General features: G+C 34.2%; 1 protein-coding gene across 1 annotated transcript; it reads left to right on the top strand.

The window, feature by feature from the left end:
• Window positions 1–12293: 12293 nt before the first annotated feature.
• Window positions 12294–17776, top strand: LOC110823058 (26S proteasome regulatory subunit Rpn7). Its single transcript, XM_088211539.1, has 8 exons — window positions 12294–12549; window positions 12656–12770; window positions 16089–16179; window positions 16261–16406; window positions 16511–16730; window positions 16827–16935; window positions 17166–17334; window positions 17484–17776. Exons 1-8 carry the CDS (start codon window positions 12414–12416, stop codon window positions 17656–17658), a joined length of 1161 nt encoding a protein of 386 aa, XP_088067665.1. The 5' UTR covers window positions 12294–12413; the 3' UTR covers window positions 17659–17776.
• Window positions 17777–18866: the final 1090 nt, after the last annotated feature.

Raw genomic sequence — 18866 nt, 5'->3', positions numbered from 1 at the left:
CTTTCTACTGTGTCTACTGGTGGTTCCCGAGTTTCCTGAATTTTCTTATGGAGATTAAAACACAATTCACATACCTAAAAATATCCTAAAATATTCAAAATCGGTATTAAAAATTTTTTTTAACCAATTTCAGAATTCTGGCACGGCGGCACCACTGCCCAAGGCGGCGGTTCGTCTTGGTCTGGTCGTTTTTGGCTAGTTTTGGCTTACTTCACTCGGTTTTATACTCATTTTTGCAAGAAAACACGTTAGGGGGCCTCGATTGGCAAAAAAAAGTCGAAAAACAAAAATCTACCAGCAATGGAATTTTTCAGCGCAGCGACTCCACCGGCTTATCTTTGCAGTTGGACGTTTTTCTTCGATCAACCTATAGAAAACAGAACGATGAACACAATGGTAGAAAAATTGCATGAAATAGGAAACAGAAAACAGGAAGGGGCTCATCCGAGGCGATTTCAGGTTTTTCCCGCAGTGGTGCCGCTGGGCTTTACCCGTGGTTTTTGTCTCATTCGCCGTTCTTTTTGCTCCAATTTGACTGTGGGGGTGTTCAAAATCAAATTCTGAGCATATAAGAGAATTTTTTACCTTTTTTGACGGTCGGAGGTGGCTCCAGCGCGGCAGGGGGCAGCGATCAGCTCCCTTTTCTGATGACTGGTTCTTTTTCTCCAGCAGGAGGCTGGCGGCTAGGGTTTGGTTTTGATGTGTTGCGAGATATTTATACCTGTCTTCCTTAAATCTGGACCGTTTATCGCGTTTGATTTCGACCGTTTGATCGCGTTTAAAGATGAAATGAATCTAAACTATTTATCGCGATTTGATCTCGACCGTACGATTATATTTAAATAGGGAACGAATCTGACCCGTTCATTGCTTTTAATCGCGACCGTCCAATCGCGCCTTAGAAGAGAACATATCCGGATTGTCCACGCGCGCGGGAACGCATCCGGGTCGCCCAATCGCAGGCACGCAGATTAACAGCGCGGCCTCCCGTGTGGCACCAACTCAGTATTTTGCAATTTTCTTTAATTGCTTTTTGACCATCAGTTTCTGATTTTTCTTTTAAAAATAACTTCTGATCCCAAATTTTTACCTCTTTTTTCTAAAATTATTTTCAATTTTATCTTCAACCTATATTTTTTCTAATTTCACATTAAATAAAAATTTATAAATTTTAAAATTACATTTTTACATATTTTTTTAATTTTAAAATTAATCTTAAACCAATTCCGGACCTGGGTATTACAACAATTAACTTGGATCCAAACATACACTTAGAGAGTTGGTATCTAGTTGTCCTACTTTGTGCACCATACATCTTTTTAAGATGTTCGATGATTGCGTGGGATCCATATCCTCATGTTTTCTTTGGAGTTCAGAACTTATAACAGAAAGAATGATGCATTTGACAGTAAAACAATATGTTAAGTGTCTCTGAAAATTCTTGATTGACTCAACATCTTCTTTAGCTGGGCTCTCTCTGTTAGGCTTATGATTATATCAGTAAGTTTTTTCATGCATGAGAACAATTATTAAGTTTTGATATCAGTTATCAAAATTTAGTCCAACCAACTTATTGACAACAAATATGTAACGCAGTGATACCACAGACATATCGAAAAATTTAAAATTAAGAAAAGAAAATACAACAATATAAGAATACATTTACATATATAATAAAGAAATAGACTTTTTCTAAATAATATTTCCACTAAATAAATCAAACAACTTTAAGAAATCTATATTTCAATTTAGTAGAATAAAAAAATCATCTAATAATATAAATGAGTCATTTGGTAGTCAAGTTTGTAACACCCTAAATTTTTCTTTTATTTTATTTTTATTTTTATTTTATTTTATTTTTTATTAAAATTTTGTTTAATTTTATTCTATTTTAATAATTAATTTATAAGGTTTTAATTTAATTTAATTTAATTTAATAGAAATAAAAATAAAAATAATAATAAAATATGGTAAAATTATTTTTGGGATTTAATTAAAATTGATTTTGGAAAAAAGGGGTGAAAATTTAGATTTTAGGGTATTTTTGAAAAGAAAATCGAAAACTGAGGGTCAAAACGTAATTTAGAAAAATAGTACCACGTCAGCAGCCCGGTCAACAGCCCTGGCCAACCAGGACACGCCGCATGGCAGAGACGCTGACGCAGGAAGCCACGCGGGACGGAGACACGTGGGCGATCCGTGTGCGCGCGATCGGATGGCCCAGATCTGTTCACACGCGCACGAACGGCTAGATCAAAAGCGCGCATGGACGGCCCAGATCTCACGCGTGCAGACGGTCCAGATTTGATCACACACGGACGGTCCATATCGCATCGCGATGGACGGTCTAGATTTATTTCTAATTTAATTACGATCGGACGGTCCATATTAAATCATGATGGACGACTCAGATTAAAAAGGAAATGTTATAAATAATCGCATCCACACCCAACCCCAAACCCTAGCCACCAGAACCCTTGCCGGAGAAGACGACCCAGCCACCGGAGGAACATGCCGCCGCCACTCGCCGCCGCACCGGAGGATTTTTCGACCGCCAAATGAGGTAAATTTTTTTTCATTGGCTCGTTTTTCGATGCTGAACCTCCTTGTGACCAAATCGGAGACAAACCACCGGCCGATTGGTCGAAAAATACCGTCGAAGTCCAGCGGCACCGCCGCAGGTTTCTTCAGTTTTTGCCTTTGATGAAGCCATTCCCAGTTCCCGTTCGATGTAATTTTTATACCACTGTGACCATCGTCCTTTTCTCTATAGGTTGACTGGAGCAAAACACCAAATCACAACTCGCACCAGAGGAGCCACTGTACCCGAGAGTTTCGCCACCGGTAAGTCTCAGTTTTTTGAAATTTTTTGGCCCACCGAGGGCTCTAGGAGTGTTTTATCACAGAAACCAATGCAAGTTTGGCTGAATACGGCCGAAAACGGCCAACCCGTGGCGGATCGCTGCCGTGCCGGAATTACGAAATTGGCCGAAATTTCCCTGGGTCTGATTGGGGTTTTTTGGGTACATGTGCAGGTACCGGAAGTGTGTTTCAGTTTCCGGAGAAAAATTCAGGGAATCTAGGGACTGCCCGTAAGCGTAGTGAGAACTCGATTTTAGACTCCGAAACAAGTATGGATCCCTCACCCTATTTCCTATTACGATATTAAAGCTTAATAAATGATAAAACGGTATTTTATGAATTAATAGATATGTATAATTAATTAAGATTGCTAATGGGGCCCGAACCTGATGTATTCGTCGGTCTGTTCTTCTTTAATTTATTTTACAGTTTTAAATGCATTACGGTATCTGATCTATTTATTTTATGGTTTTGAATGCATAAATTACGGTTTCATTTATTATGGTTTGAATTATTGTGAATCCGATGTTGTGTTGCCTTATTTGGTGTCCATTACTGGTTTACGTGTTTAAGTTTGATTGGATAATTGAGATTAAGAAAAATAAAAAAAGGTATGTGAATTGATAAATGGATAATGTCGATAGCCTAACTAGATATCCTGGGAGATGGTGGATGGACTGGGTCCATAGAGAACCCTACTGGGAACGTGGTTTCTCATATCGGACGGGGTATAGAGACTTTATGTGTTTTGGCGGCCATACCAGACGGGGTATGGGGACGGCCCATTTCACTCTTATACCGGACGAGATATTGAGGTTTATGCTTTTGACACTCATATCGGACGGGGTATGGGGACGACCCTGGAATTAAGTTATTAATGTGAATGCTTCACGTGTAGCAGGGACCCCTTATGGATCCCCATGGATACTAGTAGGTTGATAAAAGAGGAAATTTGTTGCCTGATGATTGAAATACAAAAGTATGATATGTGTTATGTTACAGAGTGTGCATGATCTTATGATGTTTATGATGTTATGGTTTCTCATAAGTTGTTTTCATGAATCTCACTGAGGTAAGTGGATAGTAAAAGTTTTTATTATTGATAAATGAGTTTGTTATAAATTATGCTTCATTGGTCGTTTTTGTTTTTTACCAGCCTTTACTTCTATGACAGTGAGATAGTGTGATATTTTTACTGGGCTAGTGTAGCTCATTCCTTACTTAACCATTTCAGATTAAGAAGACTTGGTTCTCGTGCCCGTTCTGCAGGAAGACGGCGAGTAGAAGCCTAAAAATTTATTAGTTTTCCTTATAATATTCATTCATACTATTTTCTTTAGTTAGTTTATTCTTTCATACGTTTAATTCGTTTGGTTATTGTGTAAGGGATATTAATTATAATCTATTTTATTTCGCTTTCGCACTTAGAATAAATTTATATATTTCCTTTTAATTTCTGGGGCCGTTACAAAGTCAATTCTCACACATATTTTAAGGGTTTGTATTTTTACCAATTGTATCCCGATACAACTTCCATAAATTACTCTATACTAAATAAACTCTTAGTTGTTAGGTCGTTCCTATTCATATAGTTAAGTTCAACCATTATAATGACAGAATTAATAAGATTTTATATTTTCTGAGTATTCCAAATAATTGATATAAAATTAAAATAATTCTTTTCATATATGCATCTTATGTAACAAGTAACTTTATTTTATTATTGACCGATTCTCGTAAAAAAAATAAATTCATTTGTTTTAATGGCAAACTATATAATGAAATATTTTATATTTAATTATCACAAACTCAATTTTAAATTAGATAATATAATTATTAAAATAATTGTAAAAAGTATAATGATCAAATCACTAGTATAAAATTAATTTAGTTCAAATTATCTACATGCAATTAGTCCTAATAAATTTATATCATATTTGAATAAATTAATTATTAATTGATTATTTTATCATAATAACTATTTTATATGAATTAATTATTAGTTAATTAACTTATAAAGATAGATTATTAATATGTTCCTTATTTTTTTGCATGTGTTGCAGAAAATCAACGGTGATAATAAACTCCTATGGCAATTAGGACTCCTCAATAGAGAGAGAAAGTTAATCATATAATATAAGACTTCAAAAATACTCATATAGAGAAGATTGATAGACAAATTAAAGCTGAACTTAAAGTCAATATAAAGATTCAAAAAATCATAAGGAGAGGAAGTCTTTTAAAAGATGAAGAAAAGTATGATGCTCTTAAGGGAAGTATACATATCCTTAGTTATTGAGGATTGTTTGAACTTTGTTGAGACAAAGAACAAGCATATAAACCCACAGTTAATAAATTTATCGTGAAATATGTTAATTGGGATGCTAGAAAGATAGCTGGTGCTTCAATAGGGGTATCTACATGAAAAAAACATCATAAAGTTATTTGTGTCCCTTTACCTAAAACAAGCACAATTTTTTTTAAGAATTACCTTAAAAACAAGTTTAGGAAATCATTTCCTAAACATAAGATTACAATAAGATAACTATTTTAGATTGTTATTATTATTATTTTTAATTTTTGTGAACTACTTATAAACTGTGTATTTTATTCTTGTTAATGAAATATTATTCATGTTTTTCATATTTATTTATGCATATATATATGATAACATGTTTTTTCTTTTAGTTGGCATGTATGAATTATCATAAAACTAAGAGGTTTTAGTAACCCAAAGTAGCACCTTACATGATTAATTACACTAATAATAATAAAATATTAGAATTTTGGATGATAATTGGAAATATAATGTCCTTTTGATTTTATGACTAATATGAGATTATTGTTAGCATAATTAATATACGTTAAGGATGTATATATATGTTGTTAGACAGTGAAGAACGTGCATAATATCTATATATATAGAGAAATGATATATGCATCAAAAAAACATTGTCACTGAACTTAAAAGAGGAGAAAATTTGAATGACGGCAATTATGAGATATGGAGTATGAAAATCCAATATGTACTTAAAGAGCAAAAGGCTCTGGAAGCTTTGAATGAATCCATGAATAAAATTGAAGAAGGGAACACAACCCAACATTAGAGGGACCATACAACTTTTGATACTTGAAAGAAAAAGCACTCTCTCACTTACATTACGCTGCTGAGCAATATGAAAAATGACATCATGAGAGAGTTCATGAAGTATGACCTAGCTAAGGACATGTGGTTCGCATTAGCTCAAAGGTTTGGTGGTACGTCATTGACCAAACTTCGGTCACTTACTATCAAGTTTGATACTTATAAGAAACACTATGATCATATAATGAAAAGATATTTAAGGAAAATGTCAAATATGATAAATGAGCTGAAAAATATTGGTCACATTCTTACTGATGAACAATAGGTTGATGTTGTGATTCGTTTGTTGCCCCAAAGTTGGGAACATACGAAAATCCACCTAACTCATACTAAAGGCATTAGATCTCTTAAAGATGTCATAAGACATTTGGAGTTAGAAGAGGATCGAATTGAGGCCAATAAGTCAAGCACTGATGTGTACATGATCAGTTCTAGCTCACAAGGTGTTGGAGGACATAGGCGTAAGTTCTATGGTGGATCCCAACAAAAGGGAAAAAGGGGTCTTAAAGCCAAAAAGAAAAGAAAGTTTCAACAATAAGGGAAAGGAAAATGTCATTTCAAGATGAAAAATATAACAAAAGTGAAATGCTATAACTGTGGCAATAAGGAACGTTTTGCTCGCGATTGCAATGAGCCCAAAAAGGTAAAAGACCTGTTTACATGTGTAAGTGCAATTTTTATTTCTAGTTCTGTCTTTATAACTGAATCTCATCCTTTGTGGACTATAGACTCAGCAGTCATAGATCATAGAGTGAAGGACATGAATGCCTTCTTAAAATTTCGATGCATTCCACATGGAGCACGATGGATATATGTAGGAAATAATTCAAAAGTAGAGGTAAAGGGTATTGGTAAATACAAATTGATGATGCATGAAGACCGAACCCTATTCCGACATGATGTATTGTTTACTCCAGAAATTTGTCAGAATTTATTTTCTGTGTTGGTTTTACTTAACCTTGGTTTCAGTTTGAACTTTAAACTTAGTGGTGTAAACTTGTATTTAGGAACAAGCTATTATGGACATGGTTATTTTCTAGATGGTTTTATTATTTTGGATGTTGACTATAGTTCTTATAATGTTAGTTTTTCCTTATTTATATTTTCTGATAGTGTTGAAATTGATGTGAATGTTTGACATGCTAGACTTGGCCACATTGGTCAACAATGAATGAATAGATTAGCCAAAGAGGCCTTACTAGAAATATAAAAAAAAATAGAATTATCTACTTGTGAGCTTTGCCTAGTTGTAAAAACAACAAGAAAACCATTTGAAAAAATTGTAAGAGCAAATACTCAATCGGATCTAATTCATTCTGACATATATGGTGAAATGAATATGAGAACAAGACATGGTGCTATCTATTTTATCACATTTATAGATGATTACATGGTGCTATCTATTTTATCACATTTATCACATTTATACTCGATTCGGTTATGTCTATTTAATATCTCACAAATCTAAAGCTTTTAATTACTTTTAAAAATATAAGAATTTAGTTAAGAATCAATTAGACAATAAAATAAAATTTTTAAGAACCAATAGAGGAAGAAAATATTTATCTGATCAGTTTAGAGAATTTTGTGATGAAATAGGAATAGATCGTCAGTTAACTATTCCAGCAACACCACAACAGAATGGTGTTGAAGAAAGAAAAATAGAATTTTGCTTGAAATGGGTGGATTTACAATGGCACAAGCTAATTTGCCAATTACCTTTTAGGGTGATGCATTATTATCTGTCACATATATCCGTAACTGGGTACCCTCAAAATCAGTTACCACCACACGATATGAGTTATGGACTAACAGAAAATCGAACCTAAGTTTTCTAATACCTTGGGATTGTGCCGCCTATGTTCATGAGTCTTCCCACAAATATGGAAAATTAGGCTCAAGAGGGAATAAGAGTATCTTTATAAGATATTCTGAACAATCAAAAGCATACGTGTTCATAAGCACACAAAAAATGGTCATGTAACTGAATTTGAATCATGAGATGTCATATTCTTAGAGAATGATTTTTCTAAAAAGGGTGAGATAGGTCAAGACTTATCTCTATATGAAACTCAAGACCAAACTGTTTCTATCCCACAAATAAAATTGGACCCATTATATTTGAGTGGGAGTGATATGAGATTCAATGAACCTGTTTCAATTGAAACACAATCACAACTAATGGCAGGCCTAAGTATGAAAGTTGGTCCTAGTGGGAGTAACTTAAAAGAATCTAAAATACATCTGAAACAGGAAAAATGTTCATTATTGCTGTTTCAAGATTGAAGGGGGAATATAAATGAGCCAAGAAATATAAATGAGGCTCTTAAATGCCCTGCAAAGGAAAAATGGATGAAAAATAATTGAAGAAGAAATAGAGTTCATGAAATCTAACCAAGTTTGGGAGTTGGTCAATTTACCTAAAGGATGCAAAGCCATTTGGAACAAATGGGTTCTTAAAATCAAGCAAAAAGCTTATGGTAGTATTGAAAAATTCAAAGCTCGCCTAGTCGTGAAGAGGTATATGCAACAAAAAGGAATAGATTTTGAAGAAACATTTTCATCTGTTGTTAGATTTACCTCAATCAAACTACTTTTAGCTATAGTAGCATGCATGGATCTTGAATTGCATCAAATGGATGTAAAGACTACTTTCTCAATGGAGAATTATAAGAAAAAATTTATATAAAACAACTAATAGGTTTCATCGAAGACTACTAAGAACATAAAATGTGTCAACTTTTCAAAAGGTTGATGATATATAATGTTTTACTAACTTTTAAGATTATTCATAAATAAAGATAGAAGGAAAGAGGAAAAGAGAGGACATGACCGTAAAAATGGACATCGATAAAGCGTATGATCGGGTTAGATAAGAATTCTTAGAAGCTATGTTACTGAAATTTGGCTTTGATAACAAGTGTCTCAGTTTACTGATGACATGCATGAAGACAGTTTCTTACATGATAAGCTTCAATGACAAAGAGATTGACCCTATCACGCCACACATGGGTCTATGTCAAGGCGATCCGTTATCACCGTATTTATCCATTTTATGTGCGGAAGGGCTATCTGCACTGTTCAAACAAGCTAAGGATGAAGAGAAAACCCATAGGATCTGCGTATGCCTGAGGAGCCCAAACATTTTGCACCTGTTATTCGTGGATGATTCTTTCTTTTTCTTTTGAATGAATTCCAGTAAATGCATACAAGTTAAATACATCCTACAAAAAGTACAAGAGAGCTTCTGGGCAGACAGTTAATCTCTAGAAATCGAGTGCAATATTTTAGCTCCAACACTGCTTCGAAACTAAGGCTTTTTAAACAATATTATGGGAATTCATAATAATATAAATCATGGCTAATATCTAGGATTACTGTCATTAGTTGGGCGGAGTAAGAGAAACATATTTGCATTCCTAACGATTATGTTTCACAAGATACTGAAGAGTTCGAATACCATATTTTTATCGCAGGCAGGGAAGGAAGTTTTGCTCAAGTTGGTTGCACAAGCCCTCCCAACATTTTGTATGCGGGTGTTTTATATTCGATAACTCATGTGCGATGAACTCCAACAAATAATGAATAGTTTCTGATGGGGGCAAAGAGGAACGACTGAAATAACATGCATTGGATGTCGTGGGATTTTATGTGCAATAGCAAAAAAGAATGAGGTATGGAATTCTGGCGTCTTCAAGACTTTAATCTAGCCATGATTGGCAAACGGTGCTCAAGGATCCTTAGCAATCTGGACTCGTTACTAGCTAGGATACTCAAAGCAAAATATTTTTCCCAATGGGACATTTCGACTACTTGGTTGGGTTCCAACTCCAGTTTCACATGGAAGGGTCTGCATAAAGCTAAAGATATACTATTCAATGGTATAAGATGGGTTATTAGAACTAGACATGAAATAGAGATCTGGGATGAGCCTTGGTTGCCCCAGGATACGGTGAGTAAGGTGATAATGTACAGACGACCCAGAAGAGTTGCAAGTATGTGATCTCATGGATGGAGATTAACAGAGTTAGAATGAGGATATGATAAAAAGTATTGTTTGTAGAAGAGGAAACGACTCTTATATTGAGTATCTCACTTAGTTTACACAGAAGAGATGACAGATGCATATGGGTATATTCGAATAGTGGGAAATATACAACCAATTCGACTAATCAGTATCTCCATGACGTACAAGTTGTGAGTACTCCATCGGCACCCAATCTTTAGAAGCAAATATAGACAATTGATATTCTACCGAAGGTCAAGAATTTTATGTCAAGATTGCTTAACAACATCTTGCCGATTAAAAGTAAACTCATCGAAAAAAGTATAGTGATGACCAACGAGTGTCCCTGTTGTACACAAAAGGAAATTGTTCAACACACCTTCCTCACTTATGAAAAAGTTGCGAATTATTAGAAAATACTACGTGTACCAGTATAATCAAGTCAACAGTTGAACCTAAAGCAGTGGCTCGAATAACAATTGAAGAGTAAGACGAGTTAGGAATTCACAGAGATTTTATGCTGTTTATGGCGCCTATGGTTGAAACGCAATGAACTAGTGTGGACAGACATGATGTTTGCTAATCAAACTTCTATATATTTGATGAGAAAATTATTGTAAGAGTGGAAACAATCAAAGGATATATGCAGCAAAGCTAGTACGAAAAACCCAAGAAATGCACCCAGTCTTGTATTATGGCAAGCTCCAACAGAGGGAGTATGTAAGTGTAATGTTGACGTTGCAGTCAATGGAACGGGGTCTTAGGGCTGGTTTCAGTGCGATTATCCAGAATTTAGATGGGATGGTTGTGACAGCAATTACGGGTCATTTACAGGGATGCAAGTCTTCTTACTTTGTAGAATTACTGGGCTGCCGGAGGGTGTTACAATACTTGGTAGACAATGTTATGGTCCTGAAATCCTAGAAGTGGATGCACAGTTAGTGAAGAATGCACTGCTAAACAATGAGGAAGATGACTCAGAATTTGGCTGTATAGTAACATATTGCAAAATGCTACTCACAGCTAGACATGACATTACTGTAAACTGGATAAAAAGAGAGAGAAATATTGTTGCTCATGACATAGCGAGGAAAATACGATCCCATATAGACTTCTCAGTTTGGGAAATGTTACCTCCCCACATGTTGTAATATTTGCTCACTTATTAATAAAGTTGATTTATTCTCATAAAAAGAGAAAAATATGCATTTATCTAGATTGGTATAAAACTTAAAGATTTTAAGTTTAGCATATCAAATAAAAAAGACTTATGATTGAACTTATTAGACAGATTTAAATTTTATAAGAAGAAATAAAGAAGATAATTTCTTATAAAAATAAAATCTTCAACTTGGTAAAAAACAAAATTGAGCAAAAATACATATACAATATGTAATCATATCTTCTTAGGAAAACGTTACAAACCACTGACAAATGCACAATTTAAGTTTAGAATTTGCATAAAAATGTGGAATTTGAAATCATTTTCAATTTCTTTTTCTGTAATTATATTTTCCAACATATGCATGGTAAGTATAGTTGAAAATTTCAACCAATCAATGAATATTTCTAGGAAAAAGTAGAGATTCTACTTGTTAGTAATTATTTTTTTTCTCAAATTTGGTATTAATTTCTTTGAAGTAATTTTATATTTAAGCTAGTCAACTTATGACAAGTTTATATTTTTAAAGATTAAGTAAATAAGGTAAGTGATTCTTTTATAGCGAACTTGCAAAGAGGATCAATAATAAAATTTCAAACATACTTCTTTTTATGTGTTAAAAATAAGATACTGATCATTTAAAATATAGAAAAAAAATAAGTACAAAATATAAAATTATAAATATTTTTTTTACTAATTAACTCTAATAACCTCTTTTGCTAAAAAATAAAGATATAAAATATTATATATTTTCTTAAAAGTGGATATAGCGAGCTGAAAAATAAATTAATGAATTTTTTATTTACAATAAACCATTGTAATGCAACATGTTGAAAAGTTTAGAGTTTTGTTTTTTTACTGCCATATTTATTGTGTTTTATAAACGGTTAAAAAATATACATGTTTCCTTTTTTTTTTTTTAATTTAATTTTTAAGAACACATGGCTTTAGTTAATAGTGATATTTTCAAACGGGGGTGAAAGTTTGAGTACAAAATTATAATAAAAAAATTACGGTAGTAAATTCTATCAGACTGAAAAATTTCGGTAAAAAATGACAACCTGTGGAATAAGTAATAATACCACCAGGGGCACGGTATCATATCCCTTCTTCTATTGGATTTAAAACTCAAAAAGCACAAATCGGGAATTCACTGTTAATTATCTTCCTCCTTGCTCAAGCAAAAGCTTTCAAAGCCATTGACTAGAGTGACCGGAGAACAACTCGGTGACTCAGCCATGGAAGGCCAAGAGGGAACTCAGCAACCGCATCTCGTGCTTGCTCACAAGCTCTTTCTAATTACCCATCCCGATGTTCAAGACATTGAGAAGGTCCGTCTCAAGGAGGAGGTCTTTGCATCGGTTAAAGCCGACGGTAACTAGCTCCCTGATTCGCGCCTGATTATCACTCCGTGGGATGTTTTAGATTCGGTTTTAACTAACACATTCTTTTCCTTTTATTCTCTTGGTTCTATGTATAGATATGGCCCCGTTATATGAAACCCTAGCGGCTGATTCGATACTGGAAATGGATCAGAGCTTGTTGTCTTCTATGCGTGCGAAGAACGAGGAGGAGCTTAAGAAGCTCGACGAGAAGTGAGTTCTCATTTGCTACCTCCGTTATGTTGTTAGATGGTTCTAGTTGTCTAGTTAGAAAATAGGGGCAGATATAGACTATTAATATTTGGAAAAACTGTTTTGGTTTCAAATAACTCTTTTAGTGTATTGAATGCGGTGAAATATGATCAAAATGTTGAACTCAGTTCAGTTTCTGATTACAAATTTAGAATCCATGAAGTCAGCTTCTTGCTATTATGGTACTAATGAGCTTCTAATCAAATGATGGGGTCCAATATACTATAAGGAAGAATTGAATTAAAACTATTTACACAATCTAAAAAGGGGAATCTTTTCGTAAATAACCAAGTAGGGTTTAGAGAATGTCTTCTCTTGGGGGATACATTCTACTTAATATAGATTTCCAAGAAACAGCTTAGCCGTAGCATTTCTTTGCAATTTGATGAGAATAACATGGAGCAATAGATTTCAATTAGTAGCAGTTTTTGAGCACTATATGGTTATATAACCATCTTTAATTGAAAATTTGGAATTGTGAATAAGTGTGGTAGTTTTAGCATTTGTTTGGGTAAGTAAGTAAGACGAGAAAAAGGAGTTTGCAGCTTATCATATTCTCTACAATTCTTCTGCTAGGTTTTCTTGTTTCTTTTTACCCAATATGGTTGTAGGTGATTTACCTTAGTTTGAGATTTCGAGAAAAAGCAAGTCCTGCTGTAGTTTGCTTGTTCTTTCTTTTTGCCATTGTTATTAACATATTTGTCGATTGGTGTGTATTTTATAAATTGATAAGTCATTTAATGCTAAATAAGATGATGTTATTGGAAGAAGTCTCTCCTAGATGACTGCATTGTGGTATGTTTTGATCTGCTTGGAGGTGCATCTGGGATAGTGATCTTCCTTCACCTTTTAATGCTTTTGCTCACTTATCTCTGTTCCATGAAAGTTGACGGCCTTCGAAAATTTCTTTCATCTCCTAAAGCAGACATGGACTAAGTTGAGATTTTGATTTTATTACCTAATAAGTCAAGGCAAAAGTATCACATGTTTAACATAAGTGGATAAAACAATTTATGGTTGGTAAATGAGGAATGTCAAATTCTTGACTGACTCCAACATTTCTTTTAAGCTTAATTACCAATTAGAAACTATAATTTCGGTATAAAAGCTTTTATCAGTTACTACTTTCTTGTTATTTAATTTGCTTGGCTTTTGATCTTTGATGCATCTTTTGTAGCTCGTAAATGGACATTTTAATGTGTCCTGTACCAGAGTGAAATTAGTTTTCTGTTTTTTGAAAGTGTTAACTATTGTTCTTGAGGAACAATATTTTGGGTTGTGGTAATGCTTCCACCTCTAGGACATGCATTGAGACATTATATAAGCTTTCTTTATGTTTCTTCTCTATCTCAGCTTAAGAGAATGAATTTGTTCCCTTTCTACAGATGGTTTTTCTTTTTCAACTTTTTTGCAGAACTGAAGTAGATTTTTTAACTCCTTTTCATTTGTTATGGTGGGGGTTTTTAAGTTAACTTTCCTACTTGACATAGCATGAGTCTTATTGTTGAAGTGAAGCCAAGTAAGAGCTTGAGTTTTTAGCAACATAACTAGACCCTGCATTCCATAAGCTACTTTAATGATCACATGCATTATGACTGTTCTCTCTCTCTCTCTCTCTCTCTCTCTCTCTCTCTCTCTCTGTCGTCAGTCAATTATTTTTCACTATCAATCTCATGTCCATGGAGTTGAGTTGTTAAAATAACCGTGCATTTGTAGAAGTATTTTTACATTTAAAACTATAATCCTACTTCAAATTTTGGGTGTTTTGAGGTAAGCAGAGGGAGTGATTTTGAATATGAATTCCACATTGCTAGGCATCTCCAACTGTACATAACAGTCTTCTCATTCCAATAGGGTATTGAGGATGAGGTTTCTTTCTTTTTGTTTTCTTGGTTAGACTAATTTGGAAGGTTAAAGCCCCTCCTACATTTGCTTTCTTTGCGTGGGAGGCTGTAAGAAGGTGCATCCTGATTGTTGACAAATTAATGAGAAGGGGAATGACTATGGTGAATGGTTGCTACTTGTGTAAAAGTGCCGTGGAGACTTGTAATCATGTTCTTTTCTGGTGTCCGGTGACGTACGAGCTATGGTCAATCGTTTATGGTTTATTGGGTATTAGTTAGGCGATGGTGGGTACGATTAGAGATGAAATCTAGGTGTGGAAGAGTATCAGTAGGAGGAAGTTTGTGAACCTTGTCCCACTCACCATTTCTTGGGTGATCTAGAAGGGGAGGAATAAAAGAGCTTTTGAGGGGGCTGATGATGTGAGGGATTTGGATAAGATTAGGAACATATGGTTCAAGACCCTTGGCTTTTTTCTCTTGGGTCACCCTCTATATTCTATGGATGATTTGGGGAACTTTGTTGATATTTTGGTAGATATATAAATAATCTATATATGGATTAACACCCACTTGGTGTCTGTTAATATATATTTTATACTTCTTACTTGAAGAAGACTTTTTTTTGGTTCTGTCTTTGCTTAAGTTTGATACTTCGTGTGTATCTCATTTAATCTCTTATAGCTGAAACTAGCAAAGTAAGAGCTGGAGTTTTTATTAATATAACTGTACTCCAATTTGGCAAGCTACTTGGGCAACCACATGGATTATGAATGTGCTCTCTTTCTCTCTCAATCAATCAACATTTTCTTTCTTCTTCTCTATCTCTTTTATCCAACCGGCGAAAATAAGAGTGCATTTCTAGGAGTATTGTTTATAGCTTTATGACCTTTCGAGTGAAACTTGAAAGAAAGTAGAATGTTAGGGTTCTCAAGGTAGGCAGAGGAGGTTTTTTGAATATGGATTCTAAATTGCAAGTTGCTTACAACTGTACTGAGACAATCTTCTCATTCTAATGGGATGTTTCTGTCTTCAGAAAATCTTCCAGAGATAGAAATGTTTTTTGAATGCTATGCAAGCTTCGTACTTTTGGTCTGTATCTCTGCTGTCTTTTTTATAGCTAGCATTTGTACACGAGTTTTTGAGGAATTGAATCCCGCAGCTTCGCCTTCTGTTAAAATAGATGACTGCATTTTTTTTCAGCTTTATGTTCTGCATATATGAATCATGAATAAATGATTGGGATATCTGCCGTTACATCAGATAAACTTCTTATTGAATTCTATAGAAAAATCTCGTTAAACCGGACTGTGCATACTGCCTTCAGTTTTCTGCTTCTGTTAATGAAAACTTTAGAGCACTGGGAACTCAATTTTGTTATCCTTTTTTTTGTCCTCTCCTTTCTTACTTATAAGGAAAAATCTATTGCCTTATTCAGGATTGCTGACGCTGAAGAAAATTTAGGCGAAAGTGAAGTCCGAGAAGCTCACCTAGCAAAGTCCTTGTATTTTATTCAAATTGGTGACAAGGTAGAGTAATATAATTAACTGGTTATTCTTTTTTACCCTTTGCAGTAGTTTCCTCCTAATTTGCATTCTTTTTGAACACAGGAGAAAGCCTTGGAGCAACTTAAGGTGACAGAAACCAAAACTGTTGCCGTTGGCCAAAAGATGGACTTGGTGTTCTATACACTGCAGCTTGGCTTCTTCTACATGGATTTTGATCTTATCTCAAAGAGCATTGATAAAGCAAAGAAGTAAGTAGCAACCTGGATCTCTTGGATTTATCTGTCATTTCTCTTTTCATATGCAGATACGGTAGTTGAGTCTGGCTCTATAACCATTTATGTCTTGATGCCAGTTTGTTTGAAGAGGGAGGTGATTGGGAAAGGAAGAACCGTTTGAAGGTTTACGAAGGCTTATACTGCATGTCTACTCGAAATTTTAAGAAGGCAGCAAATTTGTTTCTGGATTCCATTTCTACATTCACTACATATGAACTTTTCACTTATGACACCTTCATATTTTACACTGTCCTTACAAGCATTATATCTTTGGATAGAGTTTCTCTCAAGCAAAAGGTACTTCGTTTATGTATGAATACTTAGTTCTGATGATATTATATCGCTTCTCTTCCTGGGTTTTTCAATTGTAACTTTTTCCATTAAATTCCACAGGTGGTTGATGCTCCTGAGATCTTAACAGTGATTGGAAAAATTCTTCATCTGTCAGAGTTTTTGAACTCTTTGTATGATTGCCAGTACAAATCCTTTTTCTCTTCTTTTGGTGAGTTGACATCTATGCATCTGGTAACCTTAGTTTTTGAATCTCTTAAACGTGTTTTTCAAAACATAAAATATAGTTGCACTGTTGGGATCTTCTGCTGCCTTGGATATATCTCGGTTTTGCTTATTCTGTAACTTCTTTATCATATTTGGTGAATTACCCTTTACCAATTGAACTCTTATATGAATAATGCATCTCACTGCTTGTTCCATTATGGATTTTACTTTTAGCTGGCTTGACCGAACAAATAAAGTTGGACCGCTATTTGCACCCACACTTCCGTTATTACATGCGTGAGGTTAGAACTGTTGTTTACTCTCAGTTTTTGGAATCCTACAAGAGTGTTACAATTGAAGCAATGGCAAAGGCTTTTGGGGTGAAAATAGAGTTCATTGATCTGTAAGTGGTTTACTTCTATGGACTCTTCCAGATTGTATCCTCCCCCCCACCCCAACATCCAACAAAAATATAGTTAGTTGGGTGGTTCCAGCTGTAGCATCAATTGTATGTGTGCTTGACATATGGAAATTTTCTTCCATGCTTGCCAGGGAGCTATCTCGTTTTATTGCAGCAGGAAAGCTTCATTGCAAGATTGACAAGGTTGCTGGCGTTCTTGAAACGAACCGTCCTGATGCAAAGAATGCCCTTTATCAGGCCACTATCAAGCAAGGAGACTTCTTACTAAACCGGATCCAGAAGCTATCTCGTGTAATTGACCTGTGAAGTCATTTTGCATTCTTGTAATTTGAAAAATTATGCCAGAATGTATGAATTCCAAGGGACAGGAAAAGAAGAGTTTTTACAGCGAATGCATTTATTTAAAGAGAGTAATGCTACCGAAGCAATTCTTTCTTTATTTTCTCAGTTAGTCAAGAACTAAAGCATACTGAACTTTCAGTGATTGTTATCTTGTTCCCATTTGTTATCTTAAAGTGGAGGGTAGAGAACAGTTTTTTTTTTCAGAGACATGTTTTAGCGGCAAATGTTTGAATGATAAGACTTTCTAATTGGTACACTTCGTGAGGAATTTATTTTACGCAGGTTCTTAGAAAAAAATACGAAGGTATATTCACCAAATGATGATAATCTTCTAGTTTTATTATCACAACGATGTCATAGTTCTTAGATGTGATTGGCATTATTACCGTTGAAGATAAAGGACATGTCTATTATGCATTAGTTTACATTTCCGTTGATTAAAACTGGTATCCAGAGCATGTCTTTGGTGAGTCCAGGAGCACAACAAGGTAGAAGTTGGCTTAATTCAAAGAAATTGTAGACTGCACAATACGCTTAGAGCACATCTGTGGCAAAATTAATTTGATTGCATCCTTTCCATAGACTTTCATATTCACAGCTAAGGACATTATTGAGTATGCTATGGAAGTCTGCCAGTAATGAGATTTGGACACTCCTTCCTGCAAGGAGCAGCTCAGCAATGTTCTCAATCATATTTTGATTGTTTTTGTATTTAATCTCTAGTCAAGGAGGACATTACTGGTCACTATCTTTCTTTTTTTTTTTTGAATAAATTAATATATTCATAAATAAAAAATACACAAACATCAATTATAATATAATAAAAATAATAAATAATAATGATAAAAATAATCAATTTTACGACATTTTATAAAAAAAAATATATTAATTATAAAACCAAATAGTATTTGATATTTATCAAACAATTGACACACATACATTAATTATAATATAATAAAAATAATTTTCAATAATAATACAAATCAGAGTACAAACTTTTATAAATAAAAAATTATAATAATATTTAAAGTAAATTAGCAGTTGGTATTTACATCAACATATATCCTGAAAATGGTGAATAGTGTGGCCAGACCCTCCACTAAAGCTTGAGTTCTCAAGACTTAATGCAGATCATTATTTGTTCCTTTGGCTAATGAAAAATAGTGAATACT

Source organism: Carica papaya, chromosome 9, assembly GCF_054855325.1.
Source record: "Carica papaya isolate Zhongbai chromosome 9, ASM5485532v1, whole genome shotgun sequence".
NCBI lineage: Eukaryota > Viridiplantae > Streptophyta > Magnoliopsida > Brassicales > Caricaceae > Carica > Carica papaya.
This window is presented reverse-complemented; position numbering and strand designations above follow the sequence as displayed.